This window comes from Malaya genurostris, chromosome 3 (assembly GCF_030247185.1).
Source record: "Malaya genurostris strain Urasoe2022 chromosome 3, Malgen_1.1, whole genome shotgun sequence".
NCBI lineage: Eukaryota > Metazoa > Arthropoda > Insecta > Diptera > Culicidae > Malaya > Malaya genurostris.
Genome location: NC_080572.1, coordinates 165,814,890 through 165,832,622, shown reverse-complemented (window position 1 = coordinate 165,832,622; position 17,733 = coordinate 165,814,890). Strand labels below are relative to the sequence as shown.

The 17,733-nt window shown below is 35.7% G+C and overlaps 1 protein-coding gene across 2 annotated transcripts; it reads left to right on the top strand.

The window, feature by feature from the left end:
- The first annotated feature begins 2,208 nt into the window (after positions 1–2,208).
- Positions 2,209–4,808, top strand: LOC131437645 (pseudouridylate synthase 7 homolog). Of its 2 annotated transcripts, none has more exons than XM_058607123.1 (3): positions 2,209–2,579; positions 2,629–4,244; positions 4,336–4,808. In XM_058607123.1, the coding sequence occupies exons 1-3, from the start codon at positions 2,326–2,328 to the stop codon at positions 4,650–4,652; spliced, it is 2,187 nt and encodes a 728-aa protein (XP_058463106.1). In that variant the 5' UTR covers positions 2,209–2,325; the 3' UTR covers positions 4,653–4,808. The 2 variants fall into 2 exon arrangements, with proteins under 2 accessions (XP_058463106.1, XP_058463105.1); XM_058607122.1 differs by having other exon boundaries at positions 2,212–2,579; positions 4,333–4,808.
- Positions 4,809–17,733: the final 12,925 nt, after the last annotated feature.

Below are 17,733 nucleotides of genomic sequence, written 5' to 3'. Positions count from 1 at the left end.
TTTTACTAATGACATTTTTAATGACTCGTGTAAGGGCCGCTAATGACACGAGTAATGATGGAACCATCAATCCTGCTGTTTCGTCAATCCGCGGAACTTGTTCTGTGCTTCGAACTATCAAAATTTACCACGTGTTTTCTTAGGCAGCGAGAAAGTTCACGCGGAACTTGTTCTGTACTTTCAATTGAAATGTCAATACAGCAAGGTGTTCACGTTATTTGTTTTTATCCTGCTAAATTCTCAATTTCCAAGTGTAAAAACTAAATCAATTTGTTGTTCATGAGGTGTGTTCATTTTGTTCGTGCGCGTCTGATTAGTTTCAGCTTACTTAGCGCTATAAATCGCGTTAAATATTTCTATTTCGGTACGTGCTCCGGTGAACAAAATCTATTGCAAGCAGTGCTGTTTGATGTTCTTACCATTGAGTCCCATACCGCATCAGTACAAGAGCTATGCAACACATTCCATTCCTACTTCCGATACGGCTTTGGTCTGCGAAGATTACAACCAACCGCGGTTAAATTGGGTATTTATTGATAATAACATCCGTGTTGAAAATTTATCTCAACCCATACACAACCTGACAGAAATGAGCCTGTTTCATATGTGTTCTACTGAATTCAAGACGGCGCTAGTGTACCTAAACAATACGGGTGCAATGAATTACGAAACAAAAAGTTTACAAGAGAAACCAGTACTTCATTACGTTATTTACGGTTACTGTGTATGGTTTCAGCAATATATTTAAAAGGAGCGTAATTTTCATATTGTGACTCACGCAAGAACTCCTCCTTGCTACAAACTCATCCATAACAACCGGCATAAATCTACAAACATGCGTATTTTGTAATTTTTCTATCTTTTAATTCACTCTGCACAACGTTTTCTCTTTGTTCTAAAAAGATAACTATTAATAGTAATTGATAGAGTTCGAAATGAAGTGTTTTTTGAAATGTGGTGTGTGACTTAGGGGTACCTAAAGTATTTAGTCCTATCAATGAACACGCAAAGAATTAGTAGTAATTACAAAGTGAATGTTGATGGATGGCTTATTGGCCGTTATAATAAAAAAAATGCGTGAATTCTTTATACAAATTGGGAATGTCATTACTAAGTAATCATTGAATATGACATCAATAATTCTCGTGTTAAGGCCGCTATTCACTTCAATGCTTGAAATTATTTCGACAGTCCAACGACAAAAGGACCTAACTGCAAATGAGATCCTCTCTTTGTTTACTTTCTCTTTTGATTATCATCGAGGCATATCTGGCAACTGGGAAATTCTGGTAGCCAGCAGAAGCCTGATAAGATTCTAGTAGCTGTCAAAATTTTGCAAGCAAAATTGTATCATTCTCTCGCCATGTCACGTCTTGCAAAATCGCTCTCCCTCCTTTTTTCTGTGTTCAACCATCAATCCTGCTGTTTCGTCAATCCTGTGTACATCCAAATGTAGAAACAATTCTTGAGAACAGATAAATAAAATGAAAATACTGGTATATTGAGAGAAGAAGCTTTGCATATCATGTTTGATAGTGCAAAAGCTATGTTATTGTCGTCTTGCCAGTCTTGTATCACAAAAATCCGACAGAAAAAAAAACCATTAATAACCGCTAGGCGAAATTATCTGTCGGAAACGGTTGTTGCATTGTTGCCAGACTCTTACGACGCTGTCATCTTAGGAAAAATCTGGCAGGCACATGTAAGAGAGTGACAGTTTATCTTTGTTTACTTGCTCTTCTTTTAATTACCAAGCGGGTTTCACGTTTATCACTTAACTCGTTGTATGAAATGATTCCCGAAACCTTCTACTTTCAAACAGAGTTGTAAAATCCAAGAAAAATTTTATAATCACGTTACAATAATCGAACGAGAAAGTGAAAGACATTTAATGAGAACTTATTTCAGTTTTATCTAATTTGGGTTAAACCAATATTTTGCAAAACTTAGCAACAATAAATAAGCGTGTAACCTGCCTTGATTATTACAGACAAACATTAATAAAGGTCCTATCAGCAAAGCAAATGACAGCACATTTCAGTTTATTATCGCCATGAAATGTTCAAATGCTCACGTCGATATAATGACAAAAATCGTCACATGTTGATATGTCCAAAAAAATATCACTCAACAATGTTTTATTCTACCCTAATAATTGATAGAAAAACGAAACAGACCTATCGTTTATGGATAGGACCATTTGTAATGCTCTTCGTATGTTGGACTTGCATTCTAAATCGTTTGAAACTTTCACGTGTAGTTTTGTTTTGATCGGAAACGTTTTTTTTTATATTCTATGCAATCGAGAAATACTTGTCCATCGATATGACTTCCAAGATTTTTCAAAGTGAAGCAAAACAGCATATTATGTGGAAAAATTCCTGTGATGATAAAGAGAAACGTAAAAGCGGAAGAGGAGGCCAATCTTCGAAATTCCGTGGCTCAAAATTGCAAACTAATAGTTGGCAGAAGACTCCCAATTCCAGTGATGCCGCACTTTCTGATTTACAAGAGTCGCAGGTTTTTATTACTGAATACGTATCTTCTGGAGGAGGATTCAAAGGGATTCTGAAATCTAGGTAAAATACATTCGTTGTAGAATATCCATTATTTACACTATTTCGATAGATTCTCGGACTTCCATGTTAACGAAATTGATGTTGATGGGAATGAGGCAGTCATCACCGATTTATCGGTACCAGAATCGCCAAAGGATGAGATGGAGGAGAAACCTAACGCCGAGGTGGAGTCGATGTTGACACAAATAATAACGGCAGAACAACTAGAACAAATTCGTGAGGTAGCACAAGGAAAAAGTAAATGCTCCGATGTCGTTGAAATCGACGTAACGGAATTGACAAAGGAAGAACGTGGAAAGATCCACAATGGTATAAAATCCATTTTCGGTAAAACTATTGTCGGATCAACGATTAACAAAAATGAACGGAAATACATCACTGTTACTGCATATAATTTTACAAGTCATGTGGATCGTCGAAAGAAGTGGTTGTGGCCACATAACTACACATACTTTCTACTTTATAAGGAGAATGTTGACACAATCCAAGCTGCTAGTCAAATGGCTGATTTTCTCAAATGTTCTACCTCTGCGTTTGCCTATGCGGGAACTAAAGATCGTAGAGCAAAAACAACTCAGTGGTTTTGTTTGAAACAATTCGATCCGAATAGAATAGCTTCGGCGGCTAGAAAACTGCAAAACCTAAAAATCGGCAATTTTTGCTTTAAACCGAATACTCTAAAGCTAGGACAATTACGCGGTAATCGATTCCGAATAGCATTGAGACAGGTATTTGCTGATGAGTGTGTGATTCGAGAATCATTAGATGGGTTTCGAGAAAAAGGATTTATCAACTATTTTGGTTTACAGAGGTTTGGAAATAGTGCTGAAGTACCTACCTACAAGGTTGGCATTGAAATACTGAAAGGTAATTGGAAAGAGGCGTGCGATTGGATACTGAAACCCCGAAATGGCGATCCTTGGTTTATGAGAGAAATGCGTAAAACGTGGGAAAAAACGGGCGATGCTAAGAAAGCGTTAAGTAAACTAGCTTCTCGCAATCGAAGTATTGAAAAGCAAATACTGTCGTGGCTAGCGTCTCATAATCGCGATTATAAAGGAGCTGTTTTATGTCTAGCTAGAAATCTACGTCAGTTATACTGCCATTCATATCAAAGTTTGATATGGAACAGAGTTGCTTCTCGCCGACTTCGAGAGCTAGGTTATCGTTTGACACCGGGTGATTTGGTTTTTGTTGATAAAGTGGTAGATGAATCAATGAATCAAGTTACCCTGGATGCAGATACTTCACTACAACAACTTGAATTAGACCAAAAAGAAGAAGCAGACGACTCCGAATCGGAGGAACATAAGACTAAATGTTCTGTTTTCAAGAGTTTGGTGAAACCTTTGACCAGCGAAGATATCGAATCTTCTCAATACACAATTTTTGACATTGTTCTACCTCTGCCTGGTCATGATATAACTTATCCAGTAAATGATAGTGGGAAATGGTACGAAGAATTTCTTGCAGAAGATGAATTGTCTTCGGATAAGCTTCTGCGAAAAGTAAAAAAAGAGTCTCTTCCTGGAGCTTATCGAAAGGTCTTTGTGAAACCTGAAAATCTTAATTGGAATCTGGTTTCTTATGAAAAACCTACCGACACTCTCATTCTATCGGATTTAGAAAAATTGAATGGAGTCCAGGAACCAGAATACAAAAACGGTAAGTTTGATGAGCCATATCTTACAGAATAATTTTATGAATAGTTTATGTATCGATCGTTGAGTATCTAAAAGAAATATTTTTATAGAAGCTCCTCATAAGGCTCTGCTTTTGGATTTTATTCTACCGGCGAGCACTTATGCTACAATGGCCCTGAGAGAAATTCTCAAAATCGATACTTCTGCGATGATCCAACGCAAATTGGAAAAGAAGCAAAACGAATTAGTACTTGATGGTAAAATTGAAGAAAAGGAATCACAATTCAAATCTCAAAATGAAGATGAAAGACAGCTAGATACTAACGAGGACGAGATAGAAAAAAATTTAACCCAGGAAGATAATGGAAATGATATGGAACCTGCAAAAAAGAAATATAAATTACAAGACGAAATGACATCCAGTCAATAAAAGATATCGAAAGTATGTATGCGGTAGGGATATACTGTCAGTTAAAGGCATTTCATGCAGATATGATGTTTGTAAAAATCAAATTCAGATTAATTTCTACGCTAAATTATGTTAATTTGTGTGTGACAATAAAATATCGAATTTGGTTCTACAAAAGTTTTTTTGAAACGGCCATCATCATCAGTTTCAGAATCCAAATTACTTCCTGATTTTAAGATATAGCACTCCGCCGTACTAGAGATTGTAAATAGAATGAATACTTTCCCTTGGCGAATGACCAATTGGTTAAAGACGGGGCTAAATAAAAAAACCTGTTTTAATCCACCTAGTGGTGTAATGATGCCTTTCTCATATCAATCATACTATCATATATAATAGTGTGATATTCTTCAAAATAATTTTCTTCGATTCTTAAAAGAATAACCGAAATCGGTTTGTTTGACCGTCTACTGATAAAAACTATCAATTGGAAAAGATTTGAGGTCGATTTAGAATTTTTTTAAAATTTTTTTCCCATTTTAAGTGATGGTATACAATTTTTAACCCACTTTACCCTATATTTCCGTATCCGGAAGTCGGATCCGCATGGAATTCAGGAAATACGCATGGCAGCACAGGACCTTTCACCGCCATCTATGAGAAAAGTTATAACACATATTTTCTTTTTTTGCACATTTTACCCCATAACTCCCGAACCGGAAGTCGGATCCAAATAATATTCAGGAATTTTGTATGAGACTTTTGCAATCGCGGCGCTTTTGCAGCTCCTGTCGAAATGCGAACGCTTTATCTGTGTTAGCACTTTCGGCCATGAGTTAAATGTATATTTGATATTCTCGTTGATTTGAAAGTAGTCTATTTGGTTTTCAGTGTGTTGGTCAGGTTATCTACAGGTTGCTTTCCTTGGGAGCTCTGCCATATATTTTCATAGAAAATCTGTATTCTTTGTATAAAAAATTTGTATTAATCTGTATTCAGTAATAAAATGAAATTCTTACAACAAAATGATGATAAAAGATTTTATTCCAATAGATTGTGGTTGTAGGATGGTAGATTCAATCAGTCAATTCAACGACGAACTTTCATAGTTTTTTTTCTATCTAGTTTGAAATTGATGACTTTATAATTTGACATGGAATTTCAACGCCCAATATGCAACGTCAAGTCGGTTCATACAACTATCAGTTTGACAGTAAAGTTTCATGATGCCATTACTTCCTTAAATAAAGTACTGTCTCTGAGCGTATCCAAAAAATCATCTTTTCTGTTAGTTTTTCATTCATTTGGCTTCTCCAATATATGTTTTCACTTAGTCATTGAAAAAATTGAATATCAGTTCAAATTGGGTTCAAATTATAATATAAATGGATTTCACAGATTTTCATATTAATTTGTGATTTGTCCGTTGATTGATAGACTTTTATATCGTCACTGGAATCAAATACTGAAAGATAGCTAATACAGAAAAGTTAAATTTGTTCTTTCTTACTTTTTGTGACATCTGTATAAATCTGTATAAAATTTAAAAAAATCTGTATAAATAACAAAACAGTTAGTAGTTTTTTTAATTTGATTTATATTCATTTCAAGCTAGAATATGATTGTTTCAAACCAATTTCTCCCTTCAACAAAAACAATGATCTCTGTTTGATTTGAATCAAAATTATGGTCCAACCAAACCAAAAATATAATTGTTCCGAATGAGTTTATTGTTGAAATAAACTAACAATTTTTTACATGTCAACCAAAGTTCAGTGTTCTCGTTGACTCAATCCTGCTATACCTTCACATCTAGAAAAAACTTGGTTCAATTTATCTATGGTATTATTTGTGTAATGATACAACTAAGTTTACTGTTTAAATGAACCGTGTTAGTTTTATTACATGTAAACCAGAACAATTTTTTCTCGCGCGTATACACCATTATTGACATTATTGTCTCCCACGGAAGAAGTTTGTACGCGTTTCATAAGTAAAAATTGATCTGCTTCTTTCATGGCCTAAGGGTACAAGTGTATGTATTGACGATAAAGTATATTTTAAAAATATGTATAACATTACATAACACATTTTCTTTACCAAAAATATTTGATGCAGGTTCTCTATATTGGTCGGACTGATAGAGCACCGAATCGTTTGGATGCTATAAAAATTAAGAAACAGGGCTTTACAATTACATACAATGGTATGTGAATAATTCGATCGTGTAGCAACGGGAATGACGAAGCGTCTTAAAAAATTTCAAAATTAAAAATAATTGTTTTCTAGAAATTTTTAAACCAATATAAATCGAAATAAAAGAAGTTTTAAATATAACCTTGTAAATTAGTTTGAAAGAAATCATTTTATTTTTAAAAACAAACAAAAATGTATGATTTCAACAAACAAAAGCGTTAGTTGAAATAGCTAAATTTAAGGTAATTTATTTCAACTAAAAAGTTTGTAAATTTAAAGCGCAACAATTCTTAACTTTATCTAAGGTTCGTTCATTCGTAACAAATTTTTCAAATTGAATTCACTGTGAAATTGTTTGTCAAGAAATTGACTGGAACGCACAAGTGAAATATTTGTTGTTTTTATCAAATTGTCGTTTGAAACAAACTAACACACTGAGTAAAATTGATTATCATGTTTTGTAGTTTCAAGCAGCAATATTATTTATATCAAACCAGATTTTCTTTTGTCACTATTTTAACAAAAAAAAATCGTTGCGTGAAACCCAAATTTGGTTATATTTACAATTTTTTTCTCTGCGTGTAGTTACCAAGAAGCATCAGAATAAATAAACAAACAGTTTGGAATAGTTGTGGAATAATTCCACCGTTTTGAATTTTTGTGTCTTTTCCTCTTATTTAGTGAATTCCGGAGAGCTATTAAATAATGTGGATAATCATCAATGCAAATTATGATAAAGCTGAGTGCAGGTGAGTGCTTGAATTTTATTTTTAAATATTATTTTTCTATTGCAGTTAACATTCTTGCGCCGCCTTCGAAAATGCTTCTGAGAAGGGAGATATAGTATCACAGACTAACAGACAGGACACTCAAATTAGATTCTTCAATCATTTTAACGGTCATTTCGAATATTCCTTTATTTGGGACAGTACTCACATATGTCATGATGGCGCCACGTTACCCTATCAAAAACATCCTATCTGTCATCTAGACTGTGTTTATTTTTTTCATTTATCAACAGAGTTGCCATTCATACAGAATTACCTGTAATGTATTGATTTGTATACGTCCATGCGAATTTCATGCAGGATACAGATTTAATACATATTGCCAAAACTATATACATAAATGTGCCTACTTCTCATCCTCCAACGCAAAACAAAATCGAACCCGTTTTGTTACAATGTTTACTTGCTTCTGGTCTGCCGCCACTTAATTTCGGGTGAAAATTACCAACACAATCAAAAATAGTCTAGATGAGCAACGTTGAGAAAAATAAATGGTTACCTTCTAACATCGCGAAAAAGTTAAATATATTATCAACGTAATCCAATAATTTATTGTGACGATTCATTTTCAAATATTTTGATGAAATCAGGCATCCCTGTAAGCAGCTGATCGGTGTTGACAAACGAGGGGAAACCAACTAGTAAAAAAACTTTTAAGTAACACAAGGGGTGTACAGATAGTAAATAGTTCGCGCAGTACAATATAGGTGGAACTAGTGCATCACGAAAAATTATTTATATAAGAATTTACTCATACTGTCATGTCTGTTAGTCTGTGATAGTATCTTTCTATTCGTTTCCTACGAACAGTTATATGTAAATTTAAAAGAGATGGTAGATAAATAGTTTAGATATACATAATTTAGTTAATTTCAGATTAATTCAATGGAATCTTTTGTGCGATCACTGAACCTCATATCAAACGGATTTGTTCACCTCATTTCTGCCGGAATTACTTTAGGGATCCATTAAACACTTCTAAAGGGTGAGAAGCTGGAAAATCTGAAAACAAATCATACACTCTTGCTTATGTGCATTATTAAATAAAACAGTTGGCATATTAAAAAATAAACAGTTGGCATATACGAACAACATGAGTCTGAAGTTAACTGTATCATCCGAACGGAAAATAAGATCGCTCCGTTTATTGAGTAGAATTTGTCGTAGTAGTCGGTAATAACGCGTCGCTAAGAACTTTGTTATTTTCAATAAACAATCATTCCACTGTTATATTTCAAACCAACCAGGCGGTTTTACTTATAACTCTGCAATTGGTTATGGGCCCAGAAGGCCTAACCTGAAGAAAAGATAAAAATGTCCTTTGCAAGAAGTCCTGTTCGGCAAGGAGATGGAAATTCAACCGGCGTTAGGGGTGAAGCAGGAAATGCTCGAGTCACCAGAAGTTCCGTCGCGCTGCCAGCCATTGAAAAGCTGAAAGGACGGGAAAATTATGCGACATGGGCATTTGCGATGGCGGATTCGAATCCAGTTGCGACTCCCGCTGACCCAAGTATGCGACTGGACAAATCAATGGGACCAAGAAATCAAGAGCAAATCGATGAAATGAAGAAGATACCGTTCAAAGAAGCTGTTGGGTGTCTCTCTTTCGCAGCTCAAGTTACTCGTCCGGATATTGCTTATGCGGTAAATGCTGTAAGTCAATTCAATGCTAATCCCGGACGACAGCACTGGGAAGCGGCCAAGAGGATAATTCGTTACCTGAAAGGAACTACTACGAAGAAGCTGGAATACTGGAACCAAGGATCAACAGAACTAATTGGATTTAGCGATGCCGATTGGGGAGGAGATCCAGACAACCGCAAGTCTACAACTGGGTACGTTTTTACGCTGCAAGGTGGAGCCATTTCATGGAACGTAAAGAAGCAACCCACCGTAGCTTTGTCATCGTGTGAGGCGGAGTACATGGCTTTGTCTCGGACAATTCAAGAAGCTATGTGGTGGAATAGTCTACGATCGCAGTTGTTCGAAGAGCATCCGGTGGTGATAAACTGCGACAACCAATCTGCAATCAGCATCGCAAATAACGGATCGTACAATCCAAGAACGAAGCATATTAGCATAAAGTATCACTTTGTCCATGATCTGTTGAGCCAAGGATTAATCAAATTAAGTTATGTACCAACAACAGAGCAGCCAGCTGATGGACTAACAAAGGCAATGCCAACACAAAAGCAAAAGAAGTTCTGTGAACTTATAGGCGTCGCGGATTAGGGAGGAGTGTCGTAGTAGTCGGTAATAACGCGTCGCTAAGAACTTTGTTATTTTCAATAAACAATCATTCCACTGTTATATTTCAAACCAACCAGGCGGTTTTACTTATAACTCAGCAATTGAATTTAATAAACAATCACATTTAATCTTTATATACTCAAATTTATATACTACATTCACCCGGCTGCGCAGTTGATTATATCGGTTAAATCGAAATCTACAGTAAAAAGTTTATTTAGTACTTTTATTTTATTTTATTTTTATTTTTTTTTCAACTGCATTATTACAGTCATCGTATTTTATAATTATGATGGAATAATTAAAGTCGAAAATTATACTTGAACATTTTTTCTGTCATATATTCAACTTTATTTACACATTCGACAAACTGTTCAATCTGTTGAATATGTATATGAAAAGTATGTGTTAAAAAACTACATGCAAAGTATAACACCATCAATCTTCATAAACAACCACGCGCCACCTTCATTTTGATTACTGCAGAGGCACAAAACAGCTTTGAATGATTGCCAATATCTACACACTTAAATTTTTTAGCTGAGTCTCGGCAAAAAAATGCCGAGATTCGCACAGCCGAGTAATCAGCAATCATCTCGGCAAAAATAAAATAACTGAGCGTCTCGGCACCCTGAAATTTGACAAACGTCAAATATTGCCGAAATCGTCAGCATAAGATTTACTGTTTGCTCAGTGAAACGTTCACTGAATATTCGGCAATCCAATAAAACAAAAAAATGAAAAAAATAAATTACCGAATCATCAGTAATAAAAAATCTAGTCAATTAATTTTGTTTGTAATTTCTCTACATTATAAACACGCTATTCAGGATCAAAAATTCATTTTATTACCACTTAAAGGAGGCTTACAAATTTGTTGCCAGTAGTGCTTAAAGCCTCTACCTGAAAACATGTAGCATAAAAAAGCGGCGTTTCTAGATGCGGCTACCTTGAGTCGAGCTGGAAATATGAAAATAAAAATATACATTGATTTTTGGCTTACAAAAATGTTCAATATTTAATGATGCATAGACGATATTGTTCAAAAAATAAACTTACTTTGATCTATTGAATTATTCCATGCATTGGATTATTTTTTCGCATATCCCCCAAAGTTTTGTCTCGAGGACGCTTTGAGCCCCGTGTTGGGTGTTTTTCCCTTATAATCGCGAGTGCTCTGATAAAGTCGCTTTTTATAAAGCGAAACATGTCACTATATTTATTCAATATTTTTACTTGCAAGTTTTTCCACGCTTCTTCGAAGATTATTCATTTTTTCACTCGAACGCGGCAATAAATGACAGCTGTCGTGCTGAATCTCGGCAACAGCTAGCACATATTCCGAAACCTCGGCAAACGTCTCTGCTGATGTCGGCATATCTGTTGTTTACTGATAAATTCAGCAAGCAATTATGCCAAATTCCGGCAAAGTGAAGCATTTTACCGAAATATCAGTGAATACATTTAACGAAGTTCAGGAACATGCGTATTGATTACTGAGCAATCAGCAAATTTACGTGTTGCTGATCAGTTTCGGCATTTTATTATGCCGAGCTCAAGAAATGGTTTTAAGTGTGTAGAAACGAAGAAAACAAATTAAATCAAAATTGAGCAAAAATGACTCAAAACTCTCTGAAAGAATAAATTTAATACCTGCCAGCGGGCCAACTACATTCAGTGGTTTCGTTTTAAGTGAGAATCTCTTGTTTTTGTTTACATTCCATATTTAGTTACCAAGGATACTGGTAACTGTTTTTCAAAATCAATAATTTTCCAACTTGTGTTGCCAGTTCCAACATTTTTTCAAGCGATTTCGTTTTGACATTACCAGTTACTGAGGGGTAGTTAGATTTGCGATACAGTTTTGATAGTCGAGTGGCAGGTCGTGTCATCGTCTGTACTCTGTATTAAATCTGTATGCGTATGTAAAAATCTGTATAATACAGAATAATCTGTATAAATGGCATCTCTGCTTGGGAGCGAAGAAGGCCTTTTTGACTGTCATCAGAGATGCCAGGTCATTTTTCTAAAAATCTGTGATCAAGCCAAAAACCTGTCTGTGAAAATTTGTGCAAATCTAGCTGATCAGAATTATTTTGGTGAGCAAAAAAAGACCGCTTTGTACCTTTTTACTCAACCGCTCTGTACTTTTTGATGCTAAACTGTAATCGATTTAAAAAATATGTGATTAATTTCAGAATCTGTGAAAATCTGTGATCTTTTTCAGAAATCTGTGAAAATCTGTGCCATTTTTAAAATTTGTGCAGAAAGTTGAAAATCTGTGAAACACAGATTAATCTGTGAACCTGACTGTCATTCCCAGAGATGCCATTTATACAGATTTATCTGTATTATACAGATTTTTACATGCACATACAGATTTCATACAGAATACAGATTTTGTACAGGATTTTTAAACTTAATACAGATTCATACAGATTTTCCAAAAAAAGGAAAGAATAAAATAATTTCGTTCGTCTGAGCTCTCTTTGGTAGTAGTGACGAGATGAGAGTTTTGTAATCAATCGACGAATCACAAATTGATCTAAAAATCTTTAAATGGTGTTGATAGTTTAAGTTGAGCGCTGAGATCCTACATCAACTCATCAAGCCAATATTTTGAAAGTATACGAAATTGAAATTTTGTTTTGTTGATTCCGATTGGTGATGAAAATTTGAAAGCATTTAATGTCGTCGTTGTAGAATGATATGAACATTGAGCACTCATTCAATTTCTCATTATAAAACCATAAATTTTAGGAATAACATTACCTCAACAAATTATAAGTATTTCGATTCTGTAGTGGATACAGATAAATACAGATTTTTCATTTTGGGCAATACAGATTTTCTATGAAAATATCTGGCATCTCTGGTCATTCCTCAAGATTCCCCTTATGGCCCGTTTACACTTCTGCTGGTTGCCAGCATGCTGGTGTCAGTGTACTGCCCTCTTAGGAAAAAACGTTCAACGGTGGTCCAATGATTGAACGTATTGGACCAACGAATGACCACCGTTGAACGTTTTTTTCCTAAGAGGGCAGTACACTGACACCAGCATGCTGGCAGCCAGCAGAAGTGTAAACGCTACATTAACCAATAATGAATACACCTTGGTTTTACAGTTCCTAATCGACCAAACAATATCTGCCTGTAGCTCTTTAGACTCTTAAGGTGAAATGTAGCGTCATAAAATGCGCGCAAAATTTTATCCGCTTCAGTTGAACGAACCGTCGCACAAAGCGTACCAAGAAAAACGGCCACATAGAAACAAGAACTTTTTTCAATGATTGAGCGCAGTGGGTTTACATCTCGTTATATTGGCTTGTAAAAAAGACGGGACGTAATGGATTTTAGAATTCTTCACACTTTGAATATATACTGATTCAATCATCATTGTTAGTGATTACTCTTACACTAGAGCTATAAATCATGAGTAATTATGAATGATCAACATGAGGTTATATGTATATGTATTGACTAACTTGCTAACCATGTATATGCCTGATTTTAGTAGCAAGCATCGATTCTCCTTCAAAAGAACGGTTGAAGACAAGAGAACATTCAAGTATTTTCGATATCTTTGCCAGTCGTTCACCAGGCCCTTCCCGCCGATGAGATAGAATTTACGTAAAAGTATTCACCATTAACTTTTTTTCGGAAGCGACTTTCGGAATTGTATAGCATGATGAGTCTAGAAATGTCTGTTTCAACGATAACGAACCGAAGACCAAACAGCCTCTGGCCTCCGGTGCCAGAAATCATCAATAGTTTAATAATTTCTTAGATTACATTATTGGAATACATTCCAATTATAACTAATAGTTCATCATACCATGCAGTTAAAATTATTTAGTGAATCTTTTCTCAAGCACATATTTGGGGCAAGAAATTGAATATAAAGTTATTTCGTAGTTCCTTATTATTCAATCGATTTTGAAAGCAGAATCAAGCGTTGATTCATTGTATTCATAATAATTGAAAAACCAATGAATTCCAATAAGTTTTCCATGCTGACTGGCTCGAAGCTGGCCCTCAATGTTTATCACATTGTTTGTATAAATGACAGCTACTTAGAAAATAAACGATTTCTTACAATACTCATTTTATTGTATTCAAGTCGTTCTTATTTCAACACAAAACCCAATGCTGCATAAATTCGCGTCATTATTTTATATCTATTTTTTGCTCACGATATAATGCCACCGACGACACGACCTGCCACTCGACTATCAAAACTGTATCGCAAATTTAACTACCCCTCTGTAACTGGTAATGTCAAAATGGAATCGCTTGAAAAAATGTTGGAACTGGCAACACAAGTTGGTGAATTATTGATTTTGAAAAACAGTTACCAGTAGCCTTGGTAACCACAAAAGGAATGTAAACAAAAACAAGAGATTCTCACTCAAAACGAAACCACTGAGTGAAGTGGCCCGCTGGCAGGTATTAAATTTATTCTTTCAGAGATCTGCCATAGCTGCATAATCTGCCATAGCGATTGTATCGTATGCCGCTTTGAAGTCAATAACGTGTTGTATTCTCGACACTTTTGGAATACTTGTCTCATAACAAATATGCAATTCGTAGTGGCGTACCGTACCGGCAACGCAAATTATTCACTACCAAAAATTTGATTTCGGTTGTTTAAGGTAATAAAAAACTTCTCGTGTGTTATCTTCAGGAGGAATATATTCAAAAACTAAGCAAAAAAACTAAAACTAATCCACCAAGCCGATTGAATGTAGATTTTTTGATAACTCGCTTTAGGCGACTTGTAACTTCACTAGTAATGATACTAACCGAATAATCATAATCCATCATGATTTCTTGGTGTAAGGGCAGTTTTGAACGCCATTAATAAGGCGTCGACTTGTACTATCAGGAATTGTATAAATGTTTCCCCAGCTTCATACGATGCCAACTCTTTCTCAGCGAGGTTGTGATTGTGATTGATAAATTGGTCAACCCACGGATGCTAACGAGGTTTAAAAAAATTTTGCACGTGCCTGTTCAACGTCACTCGTTTGCAATCGCCCTTGCTGGATTGAACTTTGAAGTGCCGATTGGGCTAGATCTATGTAACCGGTAGGGTAACCAGATTTCAGAGGTGATTTCAAAGCATTTATGAAGTCTTGTTCCAAGCAACTAGCAGCGTTATTAACAACAGCACACACTCCGTCTAGCGAATGCGTTCCATTTGAACATCGAATGCACTTCCGAATAATGAAAAATACATCATCCAACATGCTGGAGCATTCCATGAAATAACGCTCTAAAAGTAAATATGTCCCAAGAATTTCTTGCATTTGCGTACTTAATCGGGACTTTTCAATCAACTCATTTAAAGTTTTTAGCTTCGCTTCCTAAGTATTTGGTTCCAGAGAACTTTTTTCGAGATCGAACTAAAAACACAAAGCGATTAGAGATTCATTTATTCGAATTAGAATATCATTTACACTCACCAAGCATCGGCGTTTGACAGACTGTATATACAATTCAGCCCTCGAATGAATTATTGTTATTTTTTGCAGTTTTTTGTAAAAGATTTTTAATAACCATGAAATGTGGAATTATTCCACAACTGTTTCAAACTGTTCGTTTATTTATGCTGGTGCTCCTTGGTTACTAGTTCATAGCAACTTAAACAGTGTTGCTCGAATAGTTAGTTTTTGTCATTTCCAAGGGGTCGCTATATTTATGGTAACTGGTGGTAAATCGCTCACGAACACTTTTTATTCCGATTTTTCTTCGGAGTGTCTGGTCGTGTCGTCGATGCCACCGTGCCCACCGTGCATTTCTCACACCACCTCAATACGAAACAGCAGCGCGCAAGCAATAAAAAAAATGCAGAAAAGTTTATGAAAACTTTTTCAATTTTCGGTTGTTTTCGCTAAAATTTTATAATTTTGAGTTGAATTTTCAGATTCTTTGTGAAATTCTGCTACAAATACTACTTTTCAGTTCTAAAATAATCCCCGTGGGACGGAACAGTGACCGTTTATACATTTCAAAAACCAATTACGGCTCGGCAAAGCAAAATTTCAAAATTCTAAGAATACTTAGTTATGATAAATTTGATTTCGAAAACTTAAGTGTTTTTGGTTTTTCGAAAATCGGTCTAGTTTTTGAATAATTGATCAAAAACGCGATTTTCGCATTCCACTACATTTCACCTTAAGTATGGTTTTATTTGACTTATATCTTTTTCTGACAATTTATTGTCATCGGTTCAGCGTTCTCACTAAATAGGTATTTGGAAAAAATGATGTTTTGTCAACACCACAAGGAGACAGGAATCCATCGTGAAACACCGAAGATGACAAAATGAAATCATTCTAGACTTCCGATGTTCATACGGAGGTCGAGTGAATCGATCCATTTGTTCGCTTGAATTACACTGAAATCCATCGGTGGAGAATGTTACCAGCCGAAGTTCTACCAAATACAAATAATAATACCCCTTAGTCCCATACAAACCAACCGCCAATGTTTGGTTCACAGCCTGAACAAGTAAGCCTAGCAAATTACTCCCTTTCATTGCAATAGTTTGAAAATGTGGAAGGAGATCGTTTCTGGCAACGCTTTATGCTAGTTACTACGGTGCAAAACAAACTTGTTTGTTTATGTTTATCGTTGCTGTATTAAACTGCAACAATCAGTCTAAATATCACCGGCACTAGCACAAAAGATGAAAAATGAACACAAACACCCACGAATCTACAAATATCAATACAGCTAGTAGTACATTCATGGTGGCTCAACCATTCTAGATTATTGTTTAACTTACATTTTTCATTATGTAACTATGGTGAACTTGTTCTTACCCTTCAGTGTTGCTAGTTTTATAGAAAACTCGTTAAAGTACATTGTCACATTGTGTATCATGACAATGTACCGCACGATTCAAAATGTGTCGGAGTACTCCGTATTATAATTTGTATTTGGTTCTACTCTGCTGACAGAGTCTGCTCCACTCTACAATACAGGCTGCAGTACGTCCGCTAACTCACACACAGTATGAACGGTTCATTTCAAGTTTCCATACGTAGTGCGTAAGTGCTTTTTTAATGATGGTCGACGTGTTTTCGATCTTGTTAGTTTTTTTTTACAGAAGTAACCCAAGCAACCAGAAGTTCCCCAATTACTTAAAAAGTCCACTTTCTTGCTGCTTAAAAGTACACGCGGAACTTTTGAGAACTTGAAAGTACAGATCAAGTTCCGCGTGAACTTTCTAGCTGCTTAAGTAAAAACGTGGCAATTTTTGACAGTTCGAAGTACAAAACAAGTTCCGCGTGAACTTTCTCGCTGCTTAAGAGTGCACGTGGTACTTTTAGCAACTTGAAAGTACAGAACAAGTTCCGCGTGAACTTTTTCGCTGCATAGAAGCTGAACAATGTATACAATGTCAAGTGTGGATAATTACTTAAAAAATGGGCTGCTTAGAATGCTATTGATTAACATTGAGAGCTGCTTAAGCCAAATCAGTCCCTTTTATCCGAACTTTTGGTTAATTGGGAAGGTGCTGTGACCACTAAGTTTAGCTAGATCAATGCCATTTCCCGCATACGCATGGCTGCCAGACGGCTGACTAAACGCTGCCAGCGGGCAAAATATGGCTGGCAGCCATTCTGGTGACCGACTGACTCACCGCTGCCAGACATACACCTCAAACAATACAACCGTATCCACCAGGTTATTTCCACATCGAAATCTTTGACAATTTCAGCGAAGGTGAAAAGATCAAAACGCTCGGCTAACTAAGATACAGGCGATTATTTTTGGACTAAATTGGATTTGACAGCCGTCACTGAATTAATTTTGGTAGCCGTCTGGTGGCCATGGCTGCCCAGGCAGCCAAAAGGCCG